The 16547-nt window shown below is 48.0% G+C and overlaps 1 protein-coding gene across 1 annotated transcript; it reads right to left on the bottom strand.

The window, feature by feature from the left end:
- Positions 1 to 11062: 11062 nt before the first annotated feature.
- LOC144479227 (leucine-rich repeat neuronal protein 1-like) lies at positions 11063 to 13242 on the bottom strand. The gene has a single exon (XM_078197891.1). The coding sequence runs from the start codon at positions 13202 to 13204 to the stop codon at positions 11063 to 11065; it is 2142 nt and encodes a 713-aa protein (XP_078054017.1). The 5' UTR covers positions 13205 to 13242.
- Positions 13243 to 16547: the final 3305 nt, after the last annotated feature.

Here is a 16547-nt window from a genome sequence, read left to right as displayed (position 1 = left end):
AGATGTGAAGGAATAGGACCTATAAAATGTGAAGGTGAGAAAGTCTGTACAGAACCGGAAGAACTAGCAGAGGTGCTTAATGAATACTTTACCTCGGTATTCACGGTGGAAAAAGACCTGGGTGGTTGTACTACAGGATTGCGGTGGACTGAAAAGATTGAGTATGTGGACATTAAGAAAGAGGATGTGTTGGAAATTTTGAATAGCATCAAGATAGATAAGTTGCCGACACTGGATAGGATGTACCCCAGGGTACTGTGGGAGGCGAGGGAAGAGATTGCAGAGCCTCTGGCAATGATCTTTGCGTCGTCAATGGAGACGGGAGAGGTTCCGGAGGATTGGAGGATTGCGGATGTGGTTCCTATATTCAAGAAAGGGAATAGGGATGGCCCAGGAAATTACCGATCGGTGAGTCTAACCTCAGTGGTTGGTAAGTTGATGGAGAAGACCCTGGGGGACAGGATTTATGAACATTTAGAGAAGTTTAGGATGCTCAAAAGTAGTCAGCATGGCTTTGTCAAAGGCAAATTGTGCCTTACGAGCCTGGTGGAGTTCTTTGAAAATGTGACTAAACACATTGACGAAGGAAAAGCGGTAAATGTGGTTTACATGGACTTCAGCAAGGCGTTCGATAAGGTCCCCCATGCAAGACTTTTTGAGAAAGTGAGAGGGCATGGGATCCAAGGGGCTGTTGCCTTGTGGATCCAGAACTGACTTGCCGGCAGAAGGCAGAGAGTGGTTGTAGATGGGTCTTTTTCTGAATGGAGGTCGGTCACCAGTGGAGTGCCCCAGGGATCTGTTCTGGGACCCTTGATGTTTGTCATTTTCATAAATGACCTGGATGAGGAAGTGGAGGGATGGGTTGGTAAGTTTGCTGATGACATGAAGGTTGGTGGTGTTGTGGATAGTTTGGAGGGATGTCAGAAGCTGCAGCGTGACATAGATAGGATGCAAGACTGGGTGGAGAAGTGGCAGATGGACTTCAACCCGGATAAATGTGTAGTGGTCCATTTTGGCAGGTCAAATGGGATGAAGGAGTATAATATCAAGGGTAAGACTCTTAGCAGTGTAGAGGATCAGAAGGACCTTGGGGTCCAGGTCCATAGGACTCTTAAATTGGCCTCGCATGTAGAGGAGGTGGTTAAGAAGGCATATGGTGTGCTGGCCTTCATCAATCGAGGGATTGAGGTTAGGAGTTGGGAGATAATGATGCAGCTATATAAGAACCTCGTCAGACCCCACTTGGAGTACTGTGCTCAGTTCTGGTCGCCTCATTACAGGAGGGATGTGGAAATTATTGAAAGGGTGCAGAGAAGATTTACAAGGATGTTGCCTGGATTGGTTGGCATGCCTTATGAGGATAGGTTGAGGGAGCGCGTTCTTTTCTCCTTGGAGAGACGAAGGATGAGAGGTGACCTGATAGAGGTGTACAAGATGTGAGAGGTATAGATCGGGTGGATTCTCGGAGGCTTTTTCCCAGGGCTGAAATGGCTGCTACGAGAGGACACAGGTTTAAGGTGCTGGGGAGTAGGTACCGAGGAGATGTCAGGGGTAAGTTTTTCACTCAGAGGGTGGTGGGTGAGTGGAATCGGCTGCCGTCAATGGTGGTGGAGGCAAACTCGATAGGGTCTTTTAAGAGACTTCTGTATGAGTACATGGGACTTAATAGGATTGAGGGTCATAGGTAAGCCTATATATAAGCCTAGGTAGGTAGGGACATGACCGGCGCAACTTGTGGGCCGAAGGGCAAGTTTGTGCTGTATTTTTTCTATGTTCTATTAACTATTCAATCTCTGAAAGGAGGCAATGAATAAAATGCAGAACTTTCAAAATTTTAAAGTTCTCAGAAATTGCTACATGAATGTAATTGGGGAAAAAAACTCTGGAACATTCATGCATTCATGATCCCAGCTAAGTAACCAACAATTTCTACTTAATACTCCCTGCATAAAATAATTCAGACAGTTTTAGCCCTACCAGTAAACTGGGTGTGTGGGCAGTTACAATTGCCCACTTTAAGAATGAGTTATAAGGAGAGGCTGGATAGACTGGGACTTTTTTCCCCTGGAGCGTAGGAGGCTCAGGGATGATCTTATAGAGGTCTGTAAAATAATGAGGGGCACTGATCAGTTAGATAGTCAACATCTTTTCCCAAAGGTAGGGGAGACTAAAACTAGAGGGCATAGGTTTAAGGGGAGAGGGGAGAGATACAGAAGGGTCCAGAGGGGCAATTCTTTTACACAGAGGGTGGTGAGTGTCTGGAACAAGCTGCCAGAGGCAGTAGTAGAGGCGGGTACAAATTTGTCTTTTAAAAAGCATTTAAACAGTTACATGGGTAAGATGGGTGTAGAGGGATATGGGCCAAATGCGGGCAACTGGCACTTGCTTAGTGGTTTAAAATAAAGGGTGGCATGGACAAGTTGGGCCGAAGGGCCTGTTTCCATGCTGTAAACCTCTGTGACTCTATGACTTCTGCAATGACCTTAACCTGAGAAGGAGACTTGTGAGGGCTACTGGCATCAATCACGTGTTCCAGTTACAGTTACATGGGTAAGATGGGTATGGAGGAATATGGGCCAAATGCGGGTAATTGGGACTAGCTCAGTGGTAGAAACTGAGCAGCATGAAAGAGTTGGGCCGAAGGGCCTGTTTCAATGCTGTAAACCTCTCTGATTCTGCTTACGTAGGCTGATGGTTTCTGATTTTGACTTACTCAAACAGGCAGTAAGGATTCCAAAGAAATCCATCTGTATATATTCATAACACTATCAGCCGCAATTTTAACTCAGTCGCCTGAGAGGGCAGCAAGGAAGAAGATCAATGCCAGGAGAGGCCGAGATTGATAAGTTTGAAAATTGCTTGTGGGGTGAGGTGGAGCTGCCTTGAATTTTGCCAGCTCCTTCTCTTCCTCATCTTCTGCCCAGTCCCGTTTCCCACATCTCCTTACCCACGCCGCTTAGGGGCGGCATGGTAGCACAGTGGGGTTAGCACTGCTGCCTCACAGCGTCAGGGACCGGGTTTCGATTTCCAGCTTGGTCACTGTCTGTGTGGAGTTTGCACGCTCTCCCCGTGTCTGTGTGGGTTTCCTCCGAGTGCTCTGGTTTCCACCCACACTCCAAAGATGTGCTGGTTTAGGTGGATTGGCCATGCTAAATTAACATGCTAAATTAAATTAACCCTCGTGTCAGGGGGATTAGCAAGGGTAAATGCGTGGGGCTATGAGGATAGGACCTGGGTAGGATTGTGGTTGGTGCAGACTCAATGGGGTGAATGGCCTCCTTCTGCACTGTTGATTCTATTCTATGATTCCCAAAAGCTACCTGAAGAACGAGATTTGATGTCAGCTTGGCAGCAGGTATCCAATTTTGGTTCAGCCTCAGGCCTACCTATTCTGACACTTCCTCAGGCCTACCTGTTGTGAAGCTCTCTCGATCCTACCTGTTCTGGTGCTCCCTCCCAGTTTGCCTTGGCATTGCCGGTGTTTTTCAAATTTTTCCCTCCTGTTCCTTTTATTTATTTGATTTCCCCTCATTTTACCTCCTGCAAATATAGTTCCTGAAATTTAAAATTCTTGTTTTCCATTTAAAAACTTTACATGTCATTCTATCTTTCCTCAGCGGGTCTAGATGTGTGCCCTTTCATGTGCGATTGTGATGTTTTGGGCAGGACTTTACAGCCTCACTTGACCTGAGACCGGGGTGGCATGGTGGCACAGTGGTTAGCACTGCTGCCTCACAGCGCGAGGAACCTGGGTTCGATTCCCGGCTTGGCTCACTGTCTGTGCAGAGTCTGCACGTTCCCCCCATGTCTGCGTGGGTTTCCTCCCGGGTGCTCTGGTTTCCTCCTCCACTCCAAAGATGTACTGGCTAAGTGGATTGGCCATGCTAAATTCTCCCTCAGTGTACCGGAACAGGCGCCGAAGTGTGGCGACTTGAGGATTTTCACAGTAACTTCGTTGCAGCGTTAATGTAAACCTACTTGTGACACTAAATAAATAAACTTTGACTTTGAAAATCCAGACCAAGGTCAAGGGTCTTTTGCGTGGTTTGTGTCCCGCCCGCTACGATTCCCGTGGTGAGCGGGACGGAAAGTTTCCGCTCTTTGTGTGTGTGGTGTCTGTGGATGCAGTAAGTCTGCTTTATGTGCGTTTCAGTTTGTGAAGCTGTGTGGATGTGTGTGTTTATGCACTGGTGTGAGTTTGCATGGAGGTGTGTGCTTAATTGGGAGATGGGAATGCGTGCGTATGTTTGCGGGAACATGTATGGCGCGTATGTTTGTGTGGATTTGTGTGGATTGATGTGTGTATGTGTCTGTGAGTGGGTACGTGTGCGTGTGGGTGTGACAAAGTCTGGGATGTTGTTATGTATATGGGTGGTGTTAGGAAGTTGGAATGAAATGGGAAGTAAAGAAGTGGATAAAATAAACTGATAGGGATTTAGCTGCGCTGAGGACCTCTGAGATGCAGATTAGCCGAGAAGCAGGGTGAAACAGACACTTGGTTAAGCAAAGTGGAGACTGGCGTGGGATTTTCCGGCCGCGTTCGCCCCAAAGCCGGAAAATCCCGTCCAAGGTCAATGGACCTTGGCATGGTCCGTGTCCCACCTGCTACGATTCCCCCTGGCAGGCGGGACGGGAAAATTCCGGCTTAGGAGTCTAAGGACCTAGATCATAGCCATGCCTATTTGAAAAGGAGAATGTTCTCAGAGAATCAAGCTGCTGTGTAAAAAGAAAAGCAGCAAACGTCCGTCTGTGTGAGACTCTAAACTAAAAGAACGGTCCCATAAAGAAAGATACAGGACCTGTGTGGTCATTAATTGCTGTATTTGGCTCACAGTGTTAAAACCGAGGGGATGTTGTTTTGGGAAAAAGTGTATTCTTGGAGTTTAGGACAGTCGGTAGATTTCGATGCGGGGGGGGGGGGGTTAATTTAAGAAAACTGTCTGGGTCGCCATTATTGCAGTTAACTGTTAATGTTGTTCTTTACTGTTGCCTTTATTGTTGTGTGTCTTAGAGTTTAATGAATGCTGTGTTATATGAATAATTCACAAGACTGACTACTCTCCTCACCGGGTTTCAAATCTTTTCTCATATTATTTTCCAAATCACAAAAATAAATAGTAAGAAACTCACAACACCAGGCTAAAGTCCAACAGGTTTATTTGGAATCACGAGCTTTCGGGGCTTTCACCTGATGAAGGAGCAGCGCTCCGAAAGCTCGTGATTCCAAATAAACCTGTCGGACTTTAACCTGGTGTTGTGAGACTTCTTATCGTGCCCACCCCAGTCCAACACCGGCATCTCCATCTCATGACAAAAATAAATAGTTAAGACCCAGTGTTCCTCATTTCCTTTTTGGAATTAGGAATGCCCTCGCACTGAACATCAGTGGGATTCAGAACAGTGGTTATATGTGCATGGTGAGGATATATCTGTGTGCATGTGTGTGTGTGTCTCTGTCTATGTCTGGCAAGTGTGTGTATGTGAGTGTGTGTAGCCCTGGAGTGCTATATGTGACGGTGGGTGGGAGTGTGCACATGTGTATGTGATGTGTGTGTGGGTGTATGTGAGTGGGTATGGGTGTGGGTGAGTGGGTGTGGGTGTATGTGAGTGCGTGTGGGCGTATGTGAGTGGGCCTGAGTGTATGTGAGTGCGTGTGGGTGCGGGTGAGTGGGTGTGGGCGTATGTGAGTGGGTCTGGGTGTGAGTGGGTGTGGGTGAGTGGGTGTGGGTGTATGTGAGTGTGTGTGGGTGTATGTGAGTGCGTGTGGGTGTATGTGAGTGCGTGTGGATGTATCTGAGTAGGTGTGGGTGCACGTGAGTGGGTGTATGTGAGTGTGTGTGGGTGTATGTGAGTGTGTGTGGGTGTATGTGAGTGGGTGTGGGTGTATGTGAGTGGGTGTGGGTGTATGTGAGTGTGTGTGGGTGTATGTGAGTGTGTGTGGGTGTATGTGAGTGGGTGTGGGTGTATGTGAGTGTGTGTGGGTGTATGTGAGTGTGTGTGGGTGTATGTGAGTGGGTGTGGGTGTATGTGAGTGGGTGTATGTGAGTGGGTGTATGTGAGTGGGTGTATGTGAGTGGGTGTGGGTGAGTGGGTCTGGGTGTATGTGAGTGCGTGCGGATGTATCTGAGTGTGTGTGGGTGTATGTGAGTGGGTGTGGGTGTATGTGAGTGCGTGTGGGTGTATGTGAGGGCGTGTGGGTGTATGTGAGTGCGTGTGGGTGTATGTGAGTGGGTGTGGGTGAGTGGGTGTGGGTGTATGTGAGTGCCTGTTTAACATTTGTTCCTCTGTAACATTGTCCAGTTCTGATCAATGTTCCACCTCTGGAATGTTGAAGCCTCTGTTCTCTGTCGCTGCTGCCTCAGCCGGTGAGTTTTTCCAACATTCTCTGTTTTTTTTCAATCTAATGTCAAGTCTGGTTTCAGGTTTGTTAACTTTGCACTGCTATTGTCTGGTTCTACTCTCAAAGCCCAAATTAAATAACATTCTGACATCTTCTCCATGCCCCTCATTATTTTAATGGCTTGGATTAAGTTCCTTTTTAATTATGTTTCCCCTGAGATAGGAAGTTCAGTTTAGTGAGTCGTCCAATTTAAATCCCAGTATCATTCTGTCAGGATTCTCTGAACATTCTCCCATACTTCAACCCTGTCTAATTGAAGGTAGGACACTCAAATTGTACATAACCTTCAACCTTGTGAGTTGGATAAAGATAAAACTTTGTCCTCTCCTTCTCGTGGCTTTATTAGTAAAAGTATAGTCCGTGGCTTATCTCTGCAAACTGCCTGACCCCTACAACCCTCCAAGACCAAAGAACAAAGAAAATTACAGCAGAGGAACAGGCCCTTCGGCCCTCCAAGCCTGCACCGAACATGCTGCCCAACTGAACTAAAACACCCTACCCTTCTGGGGACCATATCCCTCTATTCCCATCCTATTCATGTATTTGTCAAGACGCCCCTTAAAAGTCACTATTGTATCCGCTTCCACTACCTCCCCCGGCAGCAAGTTCCAGGCACCCACCACCCTCTGTGTAAAAAACTTGCCTCGTATATCTCCTTTAAACCTTGCCCCTCGCACCTTAAACCTATGCCCCCTAGTAATTGACGCTTCCATCCTGGGAAAATGCTTCTGACTATCCACTCTTTATTTCTTAATAGAGTCATACAATCCCTACAGTGCAGAAGGAGGCCATTCAGTCCATCAAGTTTTCACCGACCATAATCCCGCCCAGGCCCTATCCCCATAACCCCATGCATTTACCCTAGCTAGTCCCCCTGATACTAAGGGGCAATTTAGCACGGCCAATCCACCTAACCCACACATCTTTAGACTGTGGGAGGAAACCGGAGCACCCGGAGGAAACCCACACAGACACAGGGAGAACGTGCAGACTCCGCACAGTCACCCAAGTTGGGAATCGAACCTGGGTTCCTGGTGCTGTGAGGCAGCAGTGCTAACCACTATGCTACCGTGTCCCTCATAATTTTGTAGACTTCTATCAGGTCACCCCTCTGCACTCCTCCAATTCTGGTCTCTTGAACATCCCTGATGTCCATCACTGCACTTTCTTCCAGTCCCTGGACCTTCTGCCCTGGAATTCCCTCCATAAACTTCCCTGACTCTCCATCTAGAACTAGAGATACTAGAACCAGGAGACACCATTTAAAATTAAGCTGTGTCCCATTAAAGATGGAGATTCGAACAATTATTTTTTATGAGGGCGGCATGGTGGCACAATGGTGCCTCACAGCACCAGAGATCTGGGTTCAATTCTAGCCTCGGGTGACTGTCTGTGTGGAGTATGCACATTCTCCCTGTGTCTGCGTGGGTTTCCTCCGGGTGTGCTGGTTTCCTCCCACACTCCAAAGATGTGCGGCTAAGGTTGATAGGCCATGTTAAATTTACCCTTAGTGTCAGGGGATTAGCAGGGTAAATACATGGGATTACAGGAATAGGGCCTGAGTGGGATTGTTCAATAGGATTCCATACGATTGTATTCACTGGAGTTTAGAAGAATGAGAGGGGATCTCATAGAAACTTATAAAATTCTAACAGGGTTAGACAGGATAGATTCAGAAGGAATGTTCCCGATAGTGGGGGAATCCAGAACGAGGGGGTCATACTTTGAGAATAAGGGGTATGAACTGAGGTGAGGAGAAATTTCTTCACCCAGAGGGTGGTGAATGTGTGGAATTCACTCCCACAGAATGTAGTTGAGGCCAAAACGTTGTCTGATTTCAGGAAGAAATTAGATATAGCTCTTGGGGCTAAGGGATCAAGGGATATGGTGGGAAAGGAGGGATCAGGATATTGAAGTTGATGATCAGCCATGATCAAAATGAATGGTGGAACAGGCTCGAAGGGCCGAATGGCCTACTCCTGCTTCTAGTTTCTACGTTTGTATGTTGTCGGTGCAGGCTTGAGGGGCCGAATGGCCTTCTTCTGCACTGTGAGGATTCTGTGGCTCTATGAGGTTGTGAATCTTTGGAATTCTCTTCCTCAGGCAGTGGTGGGCAATGAATATTTTTAAGGGAGAGGTAAAATGATTCTTGACTAATAAGGTCATTAGGTGGGTGGAATTTGCAGTTGAGGCCACAGTCAAAATTGGTCATTACCTTATTGATTGGCAGAGCAAGCTTGAAGGGCTGAATGGCCTACTCCTCCTCCTGACTTGTATGTTTGTCTGTGCCTGTCCTCATTTAAGATGCTCTTTAAAACCTCTCTGGCCAAGTGTTAACGCCCCTATGGTGTGCACTGGGACATTTACTATGTCAGGGGCACTATAGAAATGCAGAATGTTGTTGTGGCAAGTTGGGCCATCTTAGCGCTCAGTTCTTGGCAGTTCTGGACTAGGAAGGTAAAGATCTGCTCGGATAATCGCTCCTGGTTATTGCCGGTAACACCCCCAGTTTCCCTTGTGGAAATTGTTTTGTATGATGGTCAGTTGGCCTTCGCTGTGATGACTCAGGAACAGCTTAATGCTTATATGTAAAGAACACCCCCTGGGATGAATCAATGGATGGTGCCGGTTGTCTGTATTCAACTCTGTAAGAATCAATCACCTCAGTTGAATAAGAAGGAGAAAAAGCAAGATAAAACAAAGGAGTAATTAATTATAACTCGTTGGTGGGCAATTGTGGGAGCTCTGTTAGAGTAAAATTGGGAGATCTGTAAACAGACTCGAAGTGTTAACTCTGTTTCTCTCTCCACAGATGCTGCCAGACCTGTTGAGTTTCTCCAGTGTTTTCCTGTTTTTATTTCAAGGTGACATGGTGGCATAATGGTTAGCATCGCTGCCTCAGAGCGCCAGGGACCCGGGTTTGATTCCGGCCTTGGGTGACTATCTGTATGTTGTTTGCACATTCTCTCCCTGTGTGGGTTTCCTCCGGGTGCTCCGGTTTCCTCCCACTGTCCAAAGATGTGTAGGTTAGATGGATTGGCCGTGCTAAATTACCCCTTAGTCTCCAAAGATGTGCAAGTTCAGTGGATTGGCCATGTTGAATTGCCCTTTAGTGTCCAAAGATGTGCAGATTAGGTGGATTGGCCATGCTACATTGCCCCTTAATGCCCAAAAATGTGTAGGTTAGGTGGAATGGCCATGCTAAATTGTCGCTAAGTGTCCCAAGATGTATAGGTTAAGTGGATTGGCCATGCTAAATTGCCCTTTAGTGTCCAAAGATGTGCAGATTAGGTGGATTGGCCATGCTACATTGCCCCTTAATGCCCAAAAATGTGTAGGTTAGGTGGATTGGCCATGCTAAATTGTCGCTAAGTGTCCAAAGATGTATAGGTTAGGTGGATTGGCCATGCTAAATTGCCCCTTAGTGTCCCAAGATGTGTAGGTCAGGTGGATTGGCCATGCTGAATTGCCCCTTAGTGTCCAAAGATGTGTAGGTGAGGGGGATTAGCCATGGTAATGCGTCAGGTTATGGGGATAGGATGGTAGGAAGAGGCTGGCTGGGATGCTCTTTCAGACAGTCAGTGCAGATTCAATGGGCCGAGTGGCCTCTTTCTGGTTCTACTTCCAACTTCCAACATCCGCAGTATTTTGTGTTCATGTTATTGCACCTGACCCCAAGTTAAAATTGCCCTCAAATTTGCCCTCAAAAAACCCCCATCTTCCCTCAAACTACCCTCATACTTGATTCTCCGAGTAGCTTCACATTGGATATCCCCAGGGAGTGACTCTGTCCCGGAGGCTGCTGTACAACACGACGCAAGGGACGACTGAAGGAAAGAAAAAGTTGTGACAAGTTTCGCTTGCAACTTTCTTTTTCATCGCTGTTTATTCAGAAAATACTGCAATCGAAAGAGTGGGTCCTTTGCATCTCTGCCCGTTGTTTATTTCCGCGGAGTGGCAGCGGGTACAGGAAATCTACAGAAAAATCAGTTTGGTAAATGGTGCAGTGATAGAAAAAATTAGCGGCGGCCGGAAACGGCAAACCCCTTTGCCGGCGCTCAAAGGGACGACGCCATCCTGTCTCTCTCTCAGCAGCGGGAAGTGCCGAGAAAGGGGGAGCTCAAACCAAATTCACCGTCAGAACCTAGAAAAATATGCACGTACTTCCTGTAAAAAATTGTTGTAAACCGGGCTCAGAACTTCCATTCAGATTTACAAGTGGGCTTGGCTTGAAAAAAAGACAGCAGATTCTCTATCAACATGGTCACAAACGTTTTACATAAGAAACTGGATACATTCCTGAACAACAAGATCCCGTTTTTTTTTTGTCTTAATCTTTTCCCCCAGATTCCTATATATGTCTCCTAAAAACAGAGTTCATAACCAGTACAGAACAAACACACGGACATCAGTTGGACAGAGAAGGGAGTTTTCTACCAGGTCAGTATTTACTGCTACAGGAACTGTTACCCTCTTGCGCCTAAAAGAACTGAACGGGATCCGGATTCACTTGTGTCCTCTTCACTTTGGGCAGGCAGACGTAAGTGCGATCATTTGCCCTCTTGATCCAGCTTGCCTGTTCATCCGGACAGTGATGGGGGGCCTGTCTATGGTTGGCTTGGACGGGATTCATACGGTTCCTTTCTTCGTGGTACGGTTGTCTTAATGGGCCTCGCAAGCGTTGGCATTGGAGGGGCCCAGCGGGGTGGACACAACCTCCACCGCTATTGTTTTGCCCAGGTCGTTGTCGGGTTCCCAGTGCTTGAGGAACGGAGGGTAAATCCCGTGCAGCGAGACGGACAGGTTCTTCTGCATGCACAACGCCAAAGAAGTGTGGTCCACCTCGACCTTCGGCCTCGTGGACACGAGCCCGCGCAGGGACAAGACACTTGTTGCCACAAAGAGGGCGCAAGCAGTCAAGGCGATTAGAAACTGTAATCGTATCTCCGTGGTGCCAGTCGCTAAATTGGCCTCTTTGGTTCTGATCCTGATGCAGGATATCTTGTTGTGGAGGTGGCTGTACGAAGACACATGCACGCATATCACATACTCGGTAAATGGTTCCAGATGAGTCAGGTTGTACTTGTGAACGCCTGCAGGAATTCGGGCAGTGAATGCAGAATTCAAACTACAATTGCTCATTGTACGTGACCAAGTAACGTTTGAGGATATTATATTCGAGGTGATTACCCATGACACCAGGATGTGGTGTGCCTCCATCTCTTGCACGTAAAGTTGAACATTCTCTTTATCATCTGGATAGAATCCACTCACTTTGATGGCCACACTTTTCATGTCAGCGCCGACCAGGTTGTGTGCCACACAAGTGTAGAGTCCAGCTTCGTGGGTCGTTATGTTGAATATCTCCAGTGTTCCCTCAGGGCGCACTCTGTATTTGTCTGATGTGCTGTAGGCCAGGAGTTTGTCACCAGACGGCGTAACCCAATAAATCTCAGGATCCGGCTCAGCAAATGCTCGGCAGTGAAGGGAGAGCGACTCTTCAGTCTCGGCTGCCATTTGCGAGGGGAAAGCTTCGGGGGAAATGAGAGGGAGGCATCGGTCCGTCATCTCTCTGAACGGGATATCTCTCAGATTTTGTCTTTTGAACTCCGGAGGGTCCACGCAAAAGGTCGACTGCGGCTCGATGAAGCGAATGCGGTTCTTGTTTGTGTTCACCCAGCGAATGACACAGTCGCACCTGATGGGGTTGCTGTGAATGCTGATCTCTTGGAGTTTGGAGAGGGACTCGATGGTCTTTCTGTATAAGGCACTCAGAGCGTTATTGTTCAGCATGAGGGTTTCCATTTGGGGAATGAGGCGAAATGCATGGGGGTGAATGAAGGAAAGTTTCGGGTTGTTGGTCACCTCCAGTTTGGTCAATTCTGGCAGGTTGTCCAAAGCAAACTTGTCAATGGAGATCAACTCCTCCATATTGTTTATGCCCAACTCTTTAAGGTGTAGCATATCCGTAAAATCACCCTGTTGGATCCTTTGAATTGGATTCTTATTCAAATCCAAGAACTTAAGATCTGGAACTTTCCGAAGGGCCATCTTTGGGACCTTAGGTAACTTGTTATCATAAAAAGAGATGCTTTCTAAATTCTCCAGACCCTCGAGGGCATCGTTGGAGATTTCTTTCAATCTCATTCCACTCAGTACAAGGCTTCTGAGGTTGATGAGAGGCTTAAAGTTCATGTTCTGGATCATTTCCACCATGTTTTCTCCAATCATGAGGATTTCCAGGCTGGGTATGGTCTCGAACCACTCGCTTTTGATGGTCCTCAGCTTGTTGGAGTTCAGGTGGAGGCGAAGGAGGTTCTCGAGGCCGGAGAAGGCTCCGGCGGAAATGGCGCTCAGCTGGTTGTGGTTCAGATAAAGCTCCTGAAGGTTGGTGAGGGCAGAGAAGCCACCGCCCGTCAATTCGGTCAACTGGTTCTCTTCCAAATGGAGGACCAAGAGATTGTTCATCTTCTTCAGGCTGAAGTCTTCAATCCGAGAGAAGCTGTTTTGGGACAGGTCCAGTTCGGTCAGGTTCACCAGGTGCTCCAGTTCGCCTGGCTCGATCTTTGCGATGCTGTTGCTCTGTAGCAGTAACGTCTGGGTTCCTGCGGGCAGATTCGCGGGGACTCGGGTCATTAAAAAATCATTGCAGTCCACGGTTGGAGCCTCCCTGTACATCGACCTTGGAGTGAACCAAGGCTTGATTTCGCAAACGCACACATTGGGACATTTGACACGCCAAGGTATTGCCTGAGTCAAGGTAACGGCCGCAAAGCTGATGAACATGTACTCCTTCAGCAACATTTTTTTCCAATTCTATCGTTGATATCAAAGCTCTGAGAGTCCTTCGAGACGCAGCTGGTGCAATGTGGTTATGGCGCAGCGGTATCCGAATGTAGATCCCTTAAATGTCAAGAGGGCATTTTAACATGTGCGGTAAGCAATAAAATTAGAAGCAGGGGGTAATTCCAGCTCTAGAATGTCATCCACATTTCATGGGTAAATGGCATCTCACTCCATTAGCTGGAGATTTCTGGCAGTAAACGTCGATTTTGCTTCATTCAGCATTTGAAGAAAGCAGGTGGCCTGTGCTTAAGTGATTGATAATTGCCTTCCAGGGCTGATCCTGAAACAGAATAATAGTCACTGTTAGTGGATGGCTTTGGCAAAAGGTGCACTGTTTGCTAAAATGCCATCTATATGGTAAAATAAAGAATTGATTCATAAACATGGCGAACATAATGTGTCCTGAGCGGGGCTGCTGAGGCACTTCTGAAGTTTATTTATTAGTCACAAGTAAGGCTTACATTAACACTGCAATGAAGTTACTGTGAAATTCCCTTAGTCGCCACATTCCAACGCCTGTTTGGGTCAATGCATCTAACCAGCATGTCTTTCATGAGAAAGTGGGGATTCTCCAAATATGTGCAGGTTAGGTGGATTTGCCATGCTAAATTGCCCCTTAGTGACAGGGGGATTAGTAGAGAAAATACAAGAAGTTTCAGGGATAGGGCCTGGGTGGGATTGTTATCGGTGCAGGTTCAATGGGCTGAATAGTGTCCTTCTGCACTATAGGGATTCTATGTAAAGTCGCTATAGTCCCAGATGGCCATGGGATGAACTGACTGGTGGTGATTTAACCTGAGGATCACCACAATTCAGGCGAGGGGCCAGGTTGAGAAAGTGGGGCCTTCATAAATCATAGAATCCCTACAATGCAGAAGGAGGCCATTCGGTCCATCGAGTCTGCACCAACAACAATCCCACCCAGGCCCTATTCTTGTAACCCCACGTAAGCCCCCTGACACGAAGGGGCAATCCCACCCAGACCTGTTCTCCGTAACCCCAAGTATTTACCCCGTACTCCCCCTAACCTACACATCTTGGGACACTAAGGGGCATTTTAACATGGCCAATCCACCTAGCCTGCACATCTTGGGACTGTGGGAGGAAACCAGGAGCACCCGGAGGAAACCCACGCAGTCACAGGAAGAATATGCAAACTCCACAAAGACAGTCACCCGAGGCCGGAATTGAACCTGAGTCCCTGGCGCTGTGAGGCAGCAATGCTAACCACTGCACCACCGTGCTGCTCTTATGAATAACCTCAGCTGGTATGGGTATTGAGCCTACACCTTTGGTGTCGCTCTCAAGTCATCCAGCCAACTAGCAGGAAGTGTGACCACTTTAAAGGGAATGGGAATGCTAAGAAAGGAAATGTTCTCTTTCTTGCTGCTATCTAGTGGTCTCCTCCAATTGGACCCATCAATCCAGACTGGTGGATGAAGTTACCTTATTTCCCTTCCAGCATCCCAGAATAAAGTGATCTTGGGTAAATTCAATTCTTCTTGTGGGAATGGATTCATAGCAAAATGGAGTTGCCCACAATTCGGCCATGTCACAAGAGTAACTGGTGCAGGAAGAGGCTTTGGGCAATATTATAATCCTGAACAAACAATGTGTGGGTTAAGTCAATTGGCCATGCTAAATTGCCCTTAGTGTAAGGGGAATTAGGAGGGTAAATAAATGTGGTTATGGGGATAGGGCCTGGGTGGGATTGTTGTCGGTGCAGGCTCGATGGGCTGAATGGCCTTCTCCTGCACTGTAGGGATTCTATGATTATACTGGAACAAAATTCCAGAGGTCATGATTTCCTTCAACATTGCCGTTCCACAGCATTGTCATTGCTTCATTCCCCCAACCATCATCACCGTGGGGTTACCACTGACCAGAAACTGAACTGGACCAGTTACATAAATACTTTAACTACAAGGGGAGGTCAGAGGTTGGGAATTCTGCAGTGAGAAACTCACCTCCTGATTCCCCAAAGCCTGTCCACTATCTAAAAGGCGCAAGTCAGGAGTGTGATGAATGTGGCTCCATCATATCTTCCAGAACAAAGCACTCTGCTTGATTGTCACCCCATTCACCATTTGAATATTCACCCCTTCCACATAGAGGCGGTGGAGTGTACCATCTACAACTCGTCAAGGCTTCTGTGACAGCACCTTCTAAACTTGTGTCCACCACTGCCCCGGAGGACAGCTTTGTCAAAGGGTCATCTTTGGGGCGGCACGGGTCATCAAAGGGGCGGCACGGTAGCACAGTGGTTAGCACTGCTGCTTCACAGCTCCAGGGTCCCGGGTTCGATTCCCGGCTCGGGTCACTGTCTGTGTGGAGTTTGCACATTCTCCTCGTGTCTGTGTGGGTTTCCTCCGGGTGCTCCGGTTTCCTCCCACAGTCCAAAGATGTGCGGGTTAGGTTGATTGGCCAGGTTAAAAATTGCCCCTTAGTGTCCTGGGATGCGTGGGTTAGAGGGATTAGCGGGTAAAATATGTGGGGGTAGGGCCTGGGTGGGATTGTGGTCGGTGCAGACTCGATGGGCCGAATGGCCTCCTTCTGCACTGTAGGGTTTCTATGATTCTATGATTCTATGATCTGGATTTGAAACGTCAGCTCTTTTCTCTCCTCATAGATGCTGCCAGACCTGCTGAGATTTTCCAGCATTTTTTCTTTTGTTTATTATAAGGACAGCAGGAACACTGTCTCCATCCAAGTCACACACCATCCTGACTTAGAACTATGAGCGGGATTCTCCCAAAACATTTCTGTGTTGAGTTTGTGTGAAAACTGGAGTAATTTGCGTTGTTTTTTTTCAGTGGGAGTTCAGAGAGGAATCTCCCACACTCTGTGCACTGCAGAGGCCACCAGAGCGAATATCATTAAGTTTCAGGGGTCGGGGGCATATCCCTGCTGGACAAACTGAAACCAGCACACTGAGCGGGCTATTGCGCAAGCGCTGGTCTGCCAGCGCCGAGATTGATGCATGCGCAGTGGCCCTGCGCTGACAGCCTCACCGATCGCTGGCCAGTCCCGCAACCCCCATGAAGCCAGCTCTCCGACACCCCCCCCCCCCATCCCATGGCCCGATCATGGCCCCCCCCTCCCCCGACCATTCCCGGGGTCCAGCCCCTACACCCCCCCCCCACCCCCACCACTCCCTCCGACAGTAACCCTGCCTCCACCCCCCCGACCGCAGTTCCGACCCACCACCCGCAGTGCCGACCTCCCCAGCAGGCTGACTCCCCACCCCCGGCTGACCCCCCCGTCCCCCCAAATCGGCCGCTGCGGGATTCTCCCAGCCCGC

This window comes from Mustelus asterias, chromosome 25 (assembly GCF_964213995.1).
Source record: "Mustelus asterias chromosome 25, sMusAst1.hap1.1, whole genome shotgun sequence".
NCBI classification, from domain to species: domain Eukaryota; kingdom Metazoa; phylum Chordata; class Chondrichthyes; order Carcharhiniformes; family Triakidae; genus Mustelus; species Mustelus asterias.
This window is presented reverse-complemented; position numbering and strand designations above follow the sequence as displayed.

Excerpts from the sequence above, each read along its gene's own strand:
- LOC144479227 (XM_078197891.1), bottom strand. The coding sequence starts at position 13,204 with ATGTTGCTGAAGGAGTACATGTTCATCAGCTTTGCGGCCGTTACCTTG.